Source organism: Pseudopipra pipra, chromosome 2, assembly GCF_036250125.1.
Source record: "Pseudopipra pipra isolate bDixPip1 chromosome 2, bDixPip1.hap1, whole genome shotgun sequence".
NCBI lineage: Eukaryota > Metazoa > Chordata > Aves > Passeriformes > Pipridae > Pseudopipra > Pseudopipra pipra.
In genome coordinates this window covers 87,001,818-87,017,615 of record NC_087550.1, presented here as the reverse complement: position 1 = coordinate 87,017,615, position 15,798 = coordinate 87,001,818, and the positions used below count along the sequence as shown (strand labels likewise).

The 15,798-nt window shown below is 41.5% G+C and overlaps 1 protein-coding gene across 3 annotated transcripts in view; it reads right to left on the bottom strand.

Annotated features, from left to right (window-relative positions):
• The window catches only part of ATP10A (ATPase phospholipid transporting 10A (putative)), a 113,018-nt gene that overhangs the window by 57,667 nt on the left and 39,553 nt on the right, over nucleotides 1-15,798 (bottom strand). For all 3 annotated transcript variants that reach the window (XM_064646239.1, XM_064646238.1, XM_064646237.1), the window contains exon 2: nucleotides 11,071-11,275. In XM_064646239.1, the coding sequence (XP_064502309.1) occupies nucleotides 11,071-11,275 (205 nt within the window). The remainder of the gene's footprint in view (nucleotides 1-11,070; nucleotides 11,276-15,798) is intronic.

The window sequence follows — 15,798 nt, the reverse complement described above, 5'->3', positions numbered from 1 at the left end:
GCAGGAGAGAAAATGTTGCAAGTGTTGCTTGCAAGGCCTAGAAAGACCTCAATAATTCTATGACAGCCAGCTGAAGAAACTGCTGTTACTCAATCATGGGACAAAAGTACCAAAAAAAAAATGTCAACAGTGCTGAAAATACACACATGCAAGTTCTAATGTCTCTTGAGATGGCGGCCACCCTTAGCAACACTCCAAAAATTACAGGGGTGTGAATGAATTCATTCATGGACCTTAGTAGTGCTGGAGAGTGGTAAGGGAACAGTGTTTGTCAAGGCTGAAATACAGACCCAGATCTGGACAATTAAGAAAGTGGTATCTGCCTGTTCCAAAAGCCAGTCACTGAAATAAATGAATGGGCTCACACCCTGTAAGAGCCAACCTCAGCATTAGCTCAGCGCTTCAACTAAACCACAAACGAAGCCTCTTAAGGGCTCACAAAACTCTGTGTACAACCCACACTGCTCCTGCAGAGGTTGTTCGCTTCATGGTTACAGACAGATGTAACTGTTCCCACTCTTCAGTTCTTCCCCCTTTCTGGAGAGATTTCCAGCAGTCTTTCTGCTGCATTTTGTAACTGCTGGATGAAAACATCACTTGATTATTAGCAGAAGCATTGCACACTCATTTTAAAGGAGAAGCACAACAGCTCAGATCAGCTTCTGAATATACCTTGCCCTACTCCTGCTCTGGTCTAGGCTGCTGGCCAGTCTGACTTCTTGTGGGATGAAGTTCTGCCAGAAGAAATGGCGGTGGGAAGGACTAAGACTCTTCAACCAGAAGAGGAAATGTTAAGCACTGCTCTTACATCATTCTACAAATCAAACCCAAAACATCAGAGTCCTGAAAGGAGAGAGAGTGTTTGGTAATGCAGGGGTTTCCTTATGAATGGTAAAATCTAAAAGTAGCAGCTGTAGTGTCAGGATGCAGTTAAACAGACCAAAGCTTGATGAGCCCACCTCAACCTGCAGACAGGATATCTAGATAAAAGCATCTTTACCTTGCAAGTTATTATGTTTAAGAAACATCTCTAGGATGCGAAGGAAACCTGTAACATACAGCAATTGCCTAAGGAACTGAGAGACTTCAGGCCCTGGCAATGGCAGGGGAGCGCAGAGGGAAAGAAGCAGTCCTAATGAAAAGACATCTTTTATTCCACATACTACAAGGCAGCATTTATATCGGCACTATCACAGTTTTTTCAGCCTTTCCACAGGCATTTCCAGTGTGAGAAGGCGTTATAACCAAGTCAAAACTCCCCAAGCTGGACACTGGCATGATGTCTTCACTTGGATTTGTATTTTGTTTCAACATTCACCATCACATGCCTCCCCTACTGCAAACACGGCAAGAAGAGTGCACCTTTTCCACTTAATCCCAGCTGTTTCTGTTCTTTCCTCTTAGCCCTGTGGAGAGGGTGGAAGAAAGATTAAGTGCAGTGTGAAGATTAAGTCAGTCTGAAGGCAACAGGGCTGTGGTTGCCATGTACAGTACATGGGGGAAGTTGGGATGTCTGCAGAATACTTTGGCTAAAAGCTTCCCCTCTGAACTATTTTCATCTTCTATCTATTCTACTGAACAAGCTCCTTTTCAATCAACATGCTAAAGTCACAGGTAGCAAAGTGGAGAACACCTTTTCAAGGAATTCAAGAGTGACTTTTTTCAGATACCAGCTGATTGCATGTATTTTATGAAGAGAAATTCACAATGGCCTTGCCAGTTCCAAAACTGGGAAATGAGCTGAGGGGAATGAAAATGTATCACTGTGTAGAGGTGAGGTTCACTTCCCAGTTCAGCACTCTAGTCAGCCTCACATTTCAGGTACACACAATGGTTACAAAGTTCCTGCATAGTCTTGTCTTCAGTAGTCTATATGCTTTGTTCAGGTAAGTGTGGAAATAAGACATACATGAATATGACCTGTTCAATCAGAGCACAGCAGAACAGAGGAATCTATTATTCTTGTGCAGGCTTTCCTCACAAATTATTCTCCGGGTATATGTCATCTACTTGGGACTTCTGCAAGGACTTTGATATGTTCCTCCACAACATTCTTGCCACTAAATCTGAGAGACATAGGTTTAATGGATGGTCTCATAGATGGATAAGGAATTTGCTGGATGGCTCTGTCCAAAGAGGTGTAGTCAATGCTTTGATGTCCAAGGGGAAACCAGTGAGTGGTGTTTGTCAAGGGTTTGTACTGGGGACCACCGGACATCAGTGACATAGACAGTGGGACTGAATGCATTCCCAGCAAGCTTGCAGATGACACTAAGCTGTGTGGTGTGTTTGGCACACTGGAGGGAAGCGATGCCACCCAGAGAGACCTTGACAAGCTTGAAAGGTGGGCCTGTGCAAACTTCATGAAGTTTAACAAGGCTATGGGGAAGGTCCAGCACGTGGGTCAAGGCAACTTCCAGTTATCAATACAGGCCGGGGGATGAATGGATTGACAGTAGCCCTGGGGATTAGGATTGGGGATACCAATGGATGAAAAACTGAACATGAGCTGACAATGTGTGCTGGCAACCCAGAAAACCAGCTGTATCCTGGGTTGCATCAAAAAAAGCGTGGCCAGGAGGTTGAGGGAGGTGATTCTGCCCCTCTACTCCACTCTTGTGAGACCCCACCTGGAGTATCGCATCCAGCTCTGCTATAAGTAAGACATGTAACTGGTAAGAGTGGATCCAGAGGGATATGAGGGCTGGAACACTTCTCCTATGAAAAAAGAAGTATAACCACTACAGTTCTGTGTGGAGAACAGTCCAGTGTCCAGTCATGCACGTATAAGACAACCACAGTTCGCTCTTTCATGAGCACATACACATAATGTGAAGTATCTGACCATCACAGAGTCATAGCAGAGCTTGAAAGTATGAACCCAAGTATAACCAATGAATGGAAATTTTCATGTTTTATTGAAATAACAGTTTTGAGACATACAGCCAACCACTTCCCATTGTAAGTAACATTTTAATGCAAATTTGTACTGACCTCTATGGCCTTATCAGTACTAAACTGTATAAAAGACTTGGAGGGTAGCAGCAGGTGGAGAAAAGAGAAGTGGGATGAGGGTTCATATCGTTGATGCTGAAATAATAGAGGAGTTCCTCATATTATTGCTCTGCCTTTTCTGGAGAAAAGCAGACCCCTTCTCCACCTCAGTACTTTCAAAGGAAAGTGAGACCATACTATTATAGCTGGAGTTACATGTGGTTTAATACTGTGAACCCTTCTGCTCTGGAAAAAAAGGTCTTTCCATAGTTTTCTAACCACTGATACTGTCACCTGGGATGGTGGTATCAGAGGGAAGTGTAATATGATGTATTTCCAGCTCAAAATCCCGGTCCTAAAATCAGGAGTTCTCAGTGTTATATTAGGAAAATCTCATTGCCAAGAACATATTCCAAATATTTCCTGTTCTCAGGCCAATGTATGGCTAAGGAATAAACAGTTCTAGAAATAAGCTTTTGTTCAGTAAAACTGAATTAGGCTACATCAGAAAAGTCAAGACAAAAAAAAATTGGAAAATTTCTTCTTAACTTGCTTTAAATGTAGATGTTTACTTTTCTATAACAGGAAAGCCATATAGCATTTTATATTCTCTACAGACCTGAAATGCTCTCTTGTTTTCTAATGCTTTTTCAGAGAAACAGCAGAATGAAGAAATGCTGAGCTATTGATATAGAGAATGAAATATCCTGCCTCTCTAGAGGTCAGATGCAGCATAAGCACTGGCATAATGCATTTCCTTACATGGATTTACCACTGTTCCACCACTGCTGGAAGGATTACTCTAGGAATGAGAGGTCCTTCACAACCATGACACTCAAACTTAGATTCATCAATTTCGCCCCTTTAACCTATATTTAAACACAAAACTAAATGACCAATGGCAATGGTAAAAGTACTCCAGCACTCTTCAGAACTGGACTCTCTCTCTGCCCTCCCCCTCTTCCCCCAATGCTTAGATTATTCCATCCAAAATTTTTGCTTACAGTTATTCAAATTCTTTGTCCCTCTAATGGTGCTCTCTCGAAACTCAAACTTGTGGCCTGGACACCTGCACAATGGAAACTAGAAAGAGATGTTAACTTTGCTCAAGGCTGACGAAAGAGGAAGTGAACCATCATTCTTGAGTTTTTATTTCCCCATCCCTTCCAGTGCGAGACTACTGACTAAATGGTATGGAGTGAAAAACTGTTCTCAGCGTTCCTTTAGGACTTTTAGTTCACAAAAAGTTTGCCACAGCACTGATTTCAGTCCTACTCTGCATCAGGTTGTTCTGCATGCATCTGTTATACGTTTGTTTCTCTGTCAAAGAGGCAGTATTGCTTCCTCTTTAACTAGACATGCCCATGGTTTCCACAAAAGTCATCTCTAAACACAATACTATCCAATAAAAGATATAACAATATAGGTGTAGAGATTTTCATAGGAATTCACCCCTCATCAAAGAAACAAATGTTCAAGGCATGACCTCAAACAAAAGACCTTCATAGGGTGTGATATGCTAGCATTTTGCACTGAGAAACACACCTTTTTACAAGGCTTATCTTCAGCTAAAGTGTAAAACTAAAAAAAAAAAAAGTTTTAATTTTATATCCTGGCAGAGCATAGGGAAAATCATTGTTTATTTTTGCTTGTTGGTTTTTTTTTTTTTTAAACTGTCTTTTCCCTTAGGGAAATCTAATTTTGGCAACATGTGTGGGATGGAGCACTAATCTGCTATTTTAACATGTGCATATCTGGAATTTTCAAGCCACTTTTCATCACCTTATGAACCTTCTCAAAATACTGCAAAAAAGAAAGACACAAGGAATAACCCCAAAAAGAGAGACAGTGGCTGTTCTTGTGGCCTGATTCTACCCTGTTAAAGTACTTACAGTCAAAACGACACTGAGTCAAACAACACTGATTAGTTCACATCTACTTGATTATAATAGTGTACTATTCCCAGTAAATTGCAGGTAGATGATAGCCTGAGGGTACTCATAAGACAGGAAGCAACAGCGAGAGTATAGCTATATCTGCTCTTGTCCTGCTTTAAAAGATCCAATCACACTCTTTGAGATAACAAGCTCATATCAACAGGTTTAACTTCAGCTGTTCTCTCAAACTGGGCTAGTTTAGTCAATGCAGACTGATGCACAAGAAATCTTAGATCAGTTTAGACTAAACCAAAATTTGAAAATCACTTTATTTTCTTTTCTTTTTCATTTTAATTTTTCTTTAAGTGAGTAAAAACTGAATGCAAAAGCAATATCTACACTGAGATACCAAGGCTGTCCTGTGAGTTGTTTACATGCAATTAGCATGAATTGCCCTTGCCAAAGTACAGAGCAGCCTGGAGCCACCAACAGTCAGGCTTACAAGGCAGCCCTTCTAGAAAGCAATCTTTGCTTCTCTTCTGGGTCAGCTTCTGCCTAGGACTCATAGGGAAAGAAATAAATGGTAAAAATGGCCTAATGCTTAGAACAGGGAGCTGTGGGACTGTTTTCTCTAAGTTCAGCTGTACCCAGTGTATTTCCAGCACAGCGCAGGAACATATAGGGCTGGAATAAAAGCTGGATCTGTCAATTTAGCCCAACTTCCAGGCTGGGACAGATGAGCAAATGTGCCTGCAGTAAGCATAGGCTCTGCGTTTATACATATTCCAGGAGGGTTCACAAACTGACTTGAGAGGAAATGAGACTCATGAGTTATTTTGGTGCTAGTCTGCATGCAAATGAACCTCCCGAACTGGCAGACAACAAATTCAGATGTGCTTTTTAGACAAAGTAAATAAGCAGTCACGAAGTCATTTGCAAGGCTTATCTAAACCTGTTTAATCATGCTACTATAAGCTTGTTTTAAACTAAGTTCTACTCTTGGGAAAAAATGAGAGGGAAAAAAAATGCATCCCCTATCTTCACCACTTCTGAGAGAGATACATGCACCTCCTCACAGGGGATGGCAGCTGCTACATTTAGCTTAGCTTTCAGCTGAACTGAAGCTTTCCATATAAACATCCAGGACACAGGCACTGGTTAATAAACCATAAGCTGATCCAGAATCCACAGTGAGTTTTTGTGGATTTTGTTAAAAGGCATAGTGAGTAAAAACAGTGGAGCAAGGAAATGTAAATGTTTTTCATGAGTCTAGATTCATACTATCAAAATATCCTAAATCAAGTTTATGAAATCTGAAAGGGAGTTTTGAGCTCTCACAGCCCAAAGTATCTGCTTATCCACTCTCTGAAGAGCGGCTGACATGACGTCTCAGATGGCTGGAAAACATTCCATAAGCAATGTGGAGGGTGTGGTGGCACAGCAGCTTGCCGAGTAGCACAGAAAACACATTGATTCCTCCTGCCTACTGTGTCTCCTATTAGATCCAGCACACCAGAAATGGCTGCTGTGACTCGGCAGCAGTGAGAGTGGGTTTGAAATTAGAAGGAAACTGGTAGAATACCAAGAAACAGTTGTTTTGTTTTTCTTTTTCCAAGAGATGTTTACTGGTCACTGTTAGATCACTCATGGTGAGATTTAGCACAGTGCTTTTCCTCAGCTGCACTTGCCAATGTGTCATGCTGCACACATGGACCTGATTTGTACTTCAGGGTGAAGACGGTGCACTATCCTTTTGGTTTTAAAGACATAGCATTCAGAAATATGTTTCTGACTATTTTAAACATTTCTAACACATCCTGTTGCTGTAGTAGCAGAATAACAAGAACACAGTATTTAAAGCCTTGGAGGAAAAAATGCCAAGGCCTTTGAAAACTCTCCTGTTTACTTTTTTCTTTTTTAACCTACTCACTGAGTGATTTTCTTTTTTCTTGACTGACTATTTTGAGTGTACAACAACAAGGTATAGATTCAAACTGGTGTCTTCAGGCATGAAAGCCACAGAGGATATATCAGTGAGTCTTCTCGCTGCTTGTGTACTGATACAGTATAGAATCATGTACAGAAAATACAGATTTATGTCAGACATATCCCATTCGTTAACAAACATGCAAAGCTAACAAGCAGTGTGTTCCCAGTCTACCATAAATTACTCAGACAATTCAAAGCAGTACTAAAATAAACAATATTTCTGGTCACTTGCACTATAAAGGAAAACAGTTTCTTGGAATTCACAAGCCCACAAATGCTGATCTTGGATCTTCTCAGCATATGTTTAAAGTAAAATAATGCCTCCAAAGCATTGAAGACGAAGATACAGAAAAGCTTCTATAATTGCTTATTGCTTCTTCAAGAGTCAGGCTAAAAAGATAGCAGAATTCTACTTTTGTGAACACAGATTTGGAAGGGAGAAGCCGTAAAACCTTTTACTCTCTGAGACTATGCACCTTATATGCTGTTAATTCTGAAAAGAGACACACAGAGATTCTTCAGAGGATGCTGGCAGAACAGTGGCCCTTCCAGAGGGCAGCTGTACCCAACATAACAGCACTGGGCTTGCTGGCCTTTGGAGAGGGCATTTAGAGAAAATGCTGTGGTTGGAAGAAAACTGTGCAGAGCACACCCCATTTCAGTGACCCCAAATTGGCTACCAGGTTCTCTATGAGAGCTCGGTGCAGACCTGTGGGACTGTAAATTGCATGAGTGCACACAGGGCAGGAACAGAATCAGAAAAGCATACAAGTAGCTTAAAACAACGGTTCCTACTCCCACCCCCACTCCATTCCCATGCCCAGCAGAGTTACTGGTATAGAAATAGCTATCCTTTGTTGACCTGCTTCACTGGCATGTGTTCAGAAGTTATCAGTTAGCTCATATACAAAGCACAGACAGGCCAAGCTTTGTAAAAGTTTCTTTTAAATACTTAAGATACTGCTACAGAGACAGTATTCAAAGACAGCTATTGACAGTTGATGTTTTAAGAAGAAGCTTCCAAAAAAATCTATTTCTTGTCCTGTGATAAGCCACATGAGAAGGCACGTCATTCTGTAAGGGAGGTAGGGAAAGTGTTTAGCAGTGTGGGAAAGAGAGGGCCAGGACTACATAATCTATTTGTTTGTTTTCCTGCTTGAACAACAGGGCTGCAGAATGACACAGAACAAAACAGCTATGAACATGACGGAGAGTTGTTCTGCTGAGCACAATATTAATAAAAAATGTAAAAGCATTCTTGGACAATACATGAACAGGTTGGGATGCAGGTCCTGTAAGAGATTTGGGAATGAGCTTCTCTGAGGTTTGGCAAAAGGATGGTTAGCATTAGGTGCAAGAAAATTTTATGAGATCTAACAATAAGTTCTCTCTAGTTGTCACAACTTAAGACATATCCAAACAGGAACTACACTTCAATCCAACAGATAGGCATCACCTTGTTATTCTATGCTACTTGGCCATGGTCCTACTATTCATAGAACATTTCCCAAGCAGCTCCCTCAATCTCACTGGTCTCTCAGCAGGGCAGTATCTTCAAGAACGAGTATGAGTCTATTCCCACTAGTATGGAGTGTGAAAGCTAATGCTGCTGCATGAATTAACAGTGTGCATAGAGAGGTTTTGGCCAAGACTTTAATGAGGATGGCAAGTATTCTGCTGGATAACTTATGGGGTGCTGTTACAGAGAGGCTCTGTGATGCTGCAGCTGCTGAAGACTTAGTACTTTCAAGTGTGCACTTTGCTACAACTTAGCTGATGCAGGAACCCAGGCTTGGATATTTCCTGCTTTCTCGGCTATTTTAAGAGAGTGGAGGTAGTCACGTGGTTTTTTTACAGGCTCTCTTTCAATACTTGACTCCTTGAGGACCAGTCCTGTTTTCATTGGAATGAATGAGCATTCTGTCACTGCCCCCAGTTTAACCCCTGAAAATTTACTATGGACCTCACTGCTATTGTAGCATGGCATCTTGTAATCTGAAATTTATTTAAAAAATTGTTTATCCCCATTTTTCGGAGCACACTTCTGAGATAGAAAAGTTCCATAATCATCTTATAACAGAGAGAACTAAGATATGGAAGGAGGATGAGCCGGAAATCCAAAGTGTGCCAGGTGTCTACAAAGCTGACTGTAAGTATCTCTATGATAACAGATTTCCTCAGTAAAGCAGGGTATGCTGAGCAAGCCATGCCACGTATACCCTGATGTGCTTGGCACACAAAGTTAGCTATGCTTCCCTAGGCAAGAACTGTCTCCTCAGCCTTCTTCCCCAACAGGACCCAATTCAATCTTTGATAACCTTTAACCTGTTTGAGGAGAAAACAGCATTACCACTCACTTCCACACAACAGTCTAATGGTTACAGGTCCAGTCAAACTGTACAAAACCCAGAGCTGGTCTTTAGCTGCCTGGTTTGGATCAGCAATTTAAACCTCATCACATATGCCAAAGATGAGATTGCAGGGGTAGTCCCTCCTGGTTTTTCCTACTGTATCAATGTATGTATGTAATCACTAGCTGAAGACAAAGAAGTGTCTCCACAACTGATGGCTCAGGCATACATCTAGGCTCCACAGCTCACAGGAGCAGGGGAGTCTGTAGGGTTGGCAGGTGTCCTCTCAGCCTGCCAGCTTCCAGGAATAGAGCTGAGTCACTACACACTGCCAGGAGGCCTGGGATCCCAAGACAGCTTAAGGGACTCCTTTGGGCAGCAAGAGTCTTGAAAGCTAATCTTCTGATGATTTGTACTTGGACACATTAATTCCTTTCACCATGTTTACCAACACCTACTGCTATGTGTCCAGTGGTCTTGGATTACAGAAATCCAACCATCTGCTGTGGATGAGTGGAGGACCTGGTGCCTTCCTGGATCATTCTGTGAGACAGAGCTGGGACTTGTCCTTACCTTATAACTGTACCTACAAATGCAAAACATGCCTGTGTTCAGTAACCTAAATAAAATCTACAGATTTTGTTCTACACAATGTACCTGAAGTCACAAAGGAACTCTATATTGGCACAAAACTGTGATACATCTTTGAGCACCTCCCTGAAGCTCTATCCACTGGGAGAAATTTCCTCTCAGCGGGAACAGGATGGGATGTTTGAGAAGCAATTCAATTAACTTCTCTGAAACAATCAGAGTTTTTGAAACATTTGGCTTGCAGCTGATTAAGCTTCTTGCCATGTTGGTAGCTGTCATGTCATGTCTAAATTCTATGTGGAAATCACTGAAGATTAAACAAGTCTTTATCTCATGTTTTTACAAGCCATTCAGAGAAAGGATCTACCTACCATAAAGAATTATTTGGAAGGCACCCTGATTTTTTTTCTCTTGGTTGGATTTTAACTTCATTAATGCTGATCTACCTCAGTACAACTCCAGGCTTCCGTAGTTACCTTTGATGACAGTATTAAGGACAGCAGCTCCCATTGTTTGCAAAATCTCTCAAATGAGAAGAGCTACTAGGAAAAAGATGTAGTGGAATTCTAAAAAATATTTTTTTTTTCTGACAAATACAGGAAACTGGAGTTAGCTGGTAAGAATGATGGGAGAGGAGGGCACACAAATAAACAGTATTTCAGTAAGACCATTAAAGCAAGTAAAACTTCAGGTAATTTCCTCTAATTCTGCTGACAGTAACTGACCTGGATTATGTTTTGTTTCAAAATAGTGCTGTTGGGCAGAGATAAGCACAGTGAGAGAGCAGTAAAACAGTTTTTGAGCACAGACAGCTCCAGAATGCATGCTCGCTGTCCCTTTAAATCTTGCAAGCTTTAATGCTCCAAGTGCTGGAGGGATATTCTGCAACACAGTTTCAGGCAAATTCCTAATTGAAACTGATCTGGTTTACAGGCAGGAAAAGCGTTTATTTATATTTAAGTATCTTCTCCTTGGGCAGTTAAAATGTGTTTTCAAGAATCAAGCTACAATAGAAGCCATTAAAAACCCCCAACATTTTCCAACCACACACAATTGCCCCAAATAATTCTTATTCAGATTCAGGGAAAAATTATGGTAAAACTTCTGATACTATGATGAGGTCAGTTGTTGGCAAGTGCTCTCATTTTAATGACAACCATAACAGTAATTCATTAGCACTACTAGAACAATCAGATTTAGCTGGTGTGGAGTGTACTGGTAAACAGCTACTTACTGTTTACCAATTCTTATCCTAAATGATGACTTACCAGCTCTAAGAACCTCCTCACCACCTGTCTTTGTTTTAAGTTAGTTTCACCATCCAGGTTAGCTGTTTCTATATGGCACAGCCCATCGGGATCACTCGAGGAGAGCAGCAATATGTCAGCAGGTATAATTTCATTACAGCGAAGCTGTACAAAGTCTCCGACTTTCACTTCTTTCCAGTATCTGCTTATATATTTCTTCTCATTTCTGAAAAAAAAGAGGACATTTACAGGACACATAAATCAAAAAAATGCACAGACTGGGATGCTTCTGATAGATCTGGTTTGATTTGTATCAGGAGTACAGTGCCTTTGGAAGATTCTCAGGAACTCTCCAATCACTCTGGGAAAAGCCAATGCAGAGTGCCAGGAGGTCACTTCCCAATGACTCAGAACCAGGTCTGAGTTACCAAGACACTCTTTTAAGACCCAGAGGACATGCTGATGTTAGACTTGACTAAGCAGGATAAACAGGAGCTTCACATATTCTCCTTTCCCTCCCTCCATGCTCTGAGTCACCCATCTGATCCCGTAAAGGGGAGGGAGCCATTGTCCATAATGTGCGGAGTCACTTTTATGGCAAGGGGGGGATATGAGAACAGGTCTGGGTGCAGAACACCTACTTGACTCCTGAATGTCCTCCCTCATGTGCCACCCTCTGATGCACCCTCAGACAGCTTCCACTTATTCCCTCTTTCCAACAGGGACAAACTCTGTATAGTGCTGCACATGATATCTGGACAAAGTTCCTAACTGAGAGAAATTTGCACTATTCATCACTAAATGTAGAATTACAAGGACATGTCATGTGTGAAAATGCAGTCCCAGCTGCTCTATTGAGAAAGGACGCTGTCATTTCTTTAAAGTATTTCTGCTGTATTTCCATTCTAGCCTTAATGCTGTCTGTTACATAGCTAATTTTTGCTTAGTTACCCTGAACCTTTCGTTTTGGAATACAACCACTAAACCTCTCTAGTTTTAAAGGTCATGCTAGTTTGCTACTTCTTTTATTTTTTATCTTTTTCTTGAGAGGCAGGGGAAAAAGGAACAGGTGATTGCTTAATTAATTTTAGCTAAAATTTCATGTTTTAGTTTTATGGCATGCACAGACTCACCTGTTTTCTTGGCATTTGTGGAAATTGCTTTATTCTGTTGTGCTTTTGAAAGAAATTAATTTCAAAACAGCCACAATATTGACTTGGCAAAATACCTCCCGAAAATGGGAAGCTGCTATTCTAACACTTTTCTAAGCTGTCAGAAGGCCTTTGGCTGTGTGAGCACCAAGATGGTTGTCACTGCCACTGTCACCAGAGACGATCTCCTGGGATAGCACTTTCAGGGGAGATCTCATCACTCCCTACAACTACCTGAAAGGAGGTTGTAGCAGGTGGGCGTTGGTCTCTTCTCCCAGGCAACCAGCAGCAGGACAAGAGGGCATGGTCTTAAGCTGTGCCAGGGGAGGTTTAGGTTGGATATTAGGAAGGAAATTTTGTACAGAGAGAGTAATCAGACATTGTCATGGGCTGCCCAGGGAGGTGGTGGATTCACTGTCCCTGGAGGTTTTTAAGATGAGATTGGATGTAGCACTTAGTGCCATGGTCTAGCAACCACAACAGTGTTGGATCAAGGGTTGGTCTTTTCCAACCCAGTTGATTCTATGATTCTGTGATTTTAACTGGCAGAATGGGTTTCCGAGGGAGGGTTAGGAGTGGTGGCAGCTATTTTGTTTTTTAAAGTATATTATTTTAAAATACATCACTTTCAGCAGTAATATGAATAGATTTGTAACCAAGTGGAAATAAGGAAGTCCTAACAATGTTGTTACTTTGGAGGTACTGATAGTCATGCCTTCACTGGTGTTACAGGAATTAGTAACTTAATTGCCATTTATTCACATATTTAGCCCAAATCCTGAACAATAAAGGGTCAGGTAGCATAACAAGGATGTGTCAGATCAGGTTTTACCTCCCAGAATTTTTTCATTGTCTTTTCATTACTTCCAGTTTATAAGGGGAAGAATGAAAATTATGGCTGTGATTTCCATTTTGATAAAGCCTGAAAAGGACTAGTAAGAGCCAAGTGTAAAACATGATAATCTAACAAAGGCAGGTAATGCACATACTAAGTGCTGAAATTACCCATTTTCTTCACAATCAGGCTGAAACAAACATTTAACTTGTCTTGCTAGTGAGTATGAATTGCTTTGAAACCCAGCGCACCATAACAGTACAAATTACCGCACTGCAGATCTGAAGGGTTTGTTAGCTCTGCAATCTGTAACTCTGAATCCCTTTACATGTTCTGTTGTTTTTCATTCTTTTTAATTTAACTGTGCAACTGGCTGATGTACAAATGCATGTACAATGAACAGCAGTACAAAAGCATGATCAGGCTAAAAACAGCAAGTAGTCCCATACTATGCTATAAGCACTACTATTTTTTATTTAATTTCTATTGTTTGAAAAGCATTGCTATTTTAGCATTTCCTCATCCCTCACATGCTTAGCAACTGCCACAACTGTATGCACTGTAGCAGGAAGGGTGGATATCGAGCAACACAAGGCCAAATGGCTCTGCTGGAATAAATGAAGTTGTTCAGCCTGGAGAAGAGAAAGCTGCAGGGAGACCTTATTGTGGCCCTTCAATATATAAAGGGGGCTTGTAAGAAAGACGGAGAACTTTTACCAGGGTCTGTAGTCATAGGACAAGAGGTAATGGTATTACCTGAAAGAGGGTAGGTTTAGATGAAACATAAGGGAGAAATTTCTTATGATGAGGCTGGTGGGACCTAGAACTCCTTGCCCAGTGTAGCTGTCAATGTCCCATCCCTGGAAGTGTTCAAAATGGGGCTTTGAGCAACCTGATATAATAATGAAGTGTGGCCCTGCCTCTGGCAGGGCTATTGTACTATGATCTTTAAAAGCCCCTTCCAAGCCAAACCATTCTATGATTCAATGAATCCACGAATGCAAGACCTCCTGCACATGCACCAGGGCCCGAGGGCACAACTGCCTTCATCAGACACACAGGAACAATTTGGCCTAGTATTCCACTCGATCTGCTCTAACAAGGGTCAGGTAGTGGATGGAAAATTACTGTCTTCATGGAAAATTGCTTCCTAATCCTCTTCAAACAGGGTTGCTCTGTGGCCTGTAGCACAGCTTTGAACTTGTCTCATTGCAGCCAATGAATAGTCACAGCAAGTGTTCTCTGCAGAGTATGGCATAACACTGTTTTCAGATGGGGTGGGTCACACTAGCTGAACTATGAATACATCAGTCCTTAAAGAGCATTCCTTTAATGTGATCAGCCTAATCTTCTGAATGTGCAGGTTTGCTCACCTCGAGACAACCATCATACCTCTAGCCAGTGCAAACACAAGTGACCCCAGAGATAAAGTTAAATTTTTGCCATTGATTCTGCAGAGACAGGACTTTGTTGTCCAAGTTTTATATCACCTACTAAATGTTTATTCTTACTGTTATACTGCACCAGTAAAGTTTTATGATATAGAGAGTTAGGAATGAAGGACTTTACATAAGAGAAGGAGCCCAAAATGACGACAGTCCTCTGCAGTCTCAGTACAGGGCTTCTGTGGTGGTGCATCCCCCACCCCTCTGCTCTACCTCATCAAGTCTGTTCTACAATCTCAGTAATTCTTGTTAGGCCTTAGCCTTTGTGTAATGACTTGGGCGGTGAAGTGTCCCTTGACCATACCAGGAACTCTTATGTGGCTAAGGCAGAGTGGCACTGTTTATATCACAAACACCTGTTGCCTGACCAAGGAGAGGAACAAGAAATAATCAGTAATCCCCTAACAGCCTTAGAACATTACTCACCTGTATCATAACTCCAGTGGAATGGTACCCCATTGTTACTGGACTTTTGAATAATTTCAGGAATTATCGACTTGGGTTATGGTCAGGATGGAAGCTGATTAATGACTGAAGCCAATCATCTTACGACCCTATAAAGAGAGGTCCTAAGTGAGGCCCTTTGAGCTCTCCTGAACCACAGCAGGCTGCATCAGCATCAGAGTGGGATGCCTCTCAGAGCTCGCAAGCTCTCAAGCTGCAATACTCCGAGGACTGTCACCAAAAGCTGATGACTGGTCCTGGGCTGATATCCCCCACTCCTTGAGGTTCAAGCTTCTCCCATTGAGAAATGCCAAATGAGTATTTCACTGACACTCAAGTGGAATTTTTAACAGGTACCTTTGTGCATATATATACACACATAACAGCTTTATGTCTGTGTGTGTGCATGTGTGAATTGATTTAAACACCCTACAGATAAACTGAGTTACTCTTGTGATTATAGTTAATCTTACTGAATCACTAAATTAAGTCAATAATTGACTTCTGCTAAATCCTCCAGACATAAACTCTTGCCCAGGTCTGAGGCTAAGACTGGACTCAGCCACACCTAGGGCTCCATGAGGACTTTAGAAAGCAAGGGGATCTATTCTGAATCTTGTGACCCAAGAGCAGGATTTCCCTATTAAATCCCTTAGATATCCTGTTGACCAAGTCTGAGACTAAGTTTGGATTGAGCTGCACCTAGGTTCCATGAGAAGTTTAGAAAGCAAGAGAGTCCACTCCAAACCTCATGACTCAACAGAGAAATCTCCCTTATCCCGTGCAACCTTACCCATTTGCATCCCTGACCCTTTTGTAAATCACACAAAATTGATTCTATTTTCCTTGTATGCGTCATCAACATAGTAATAGA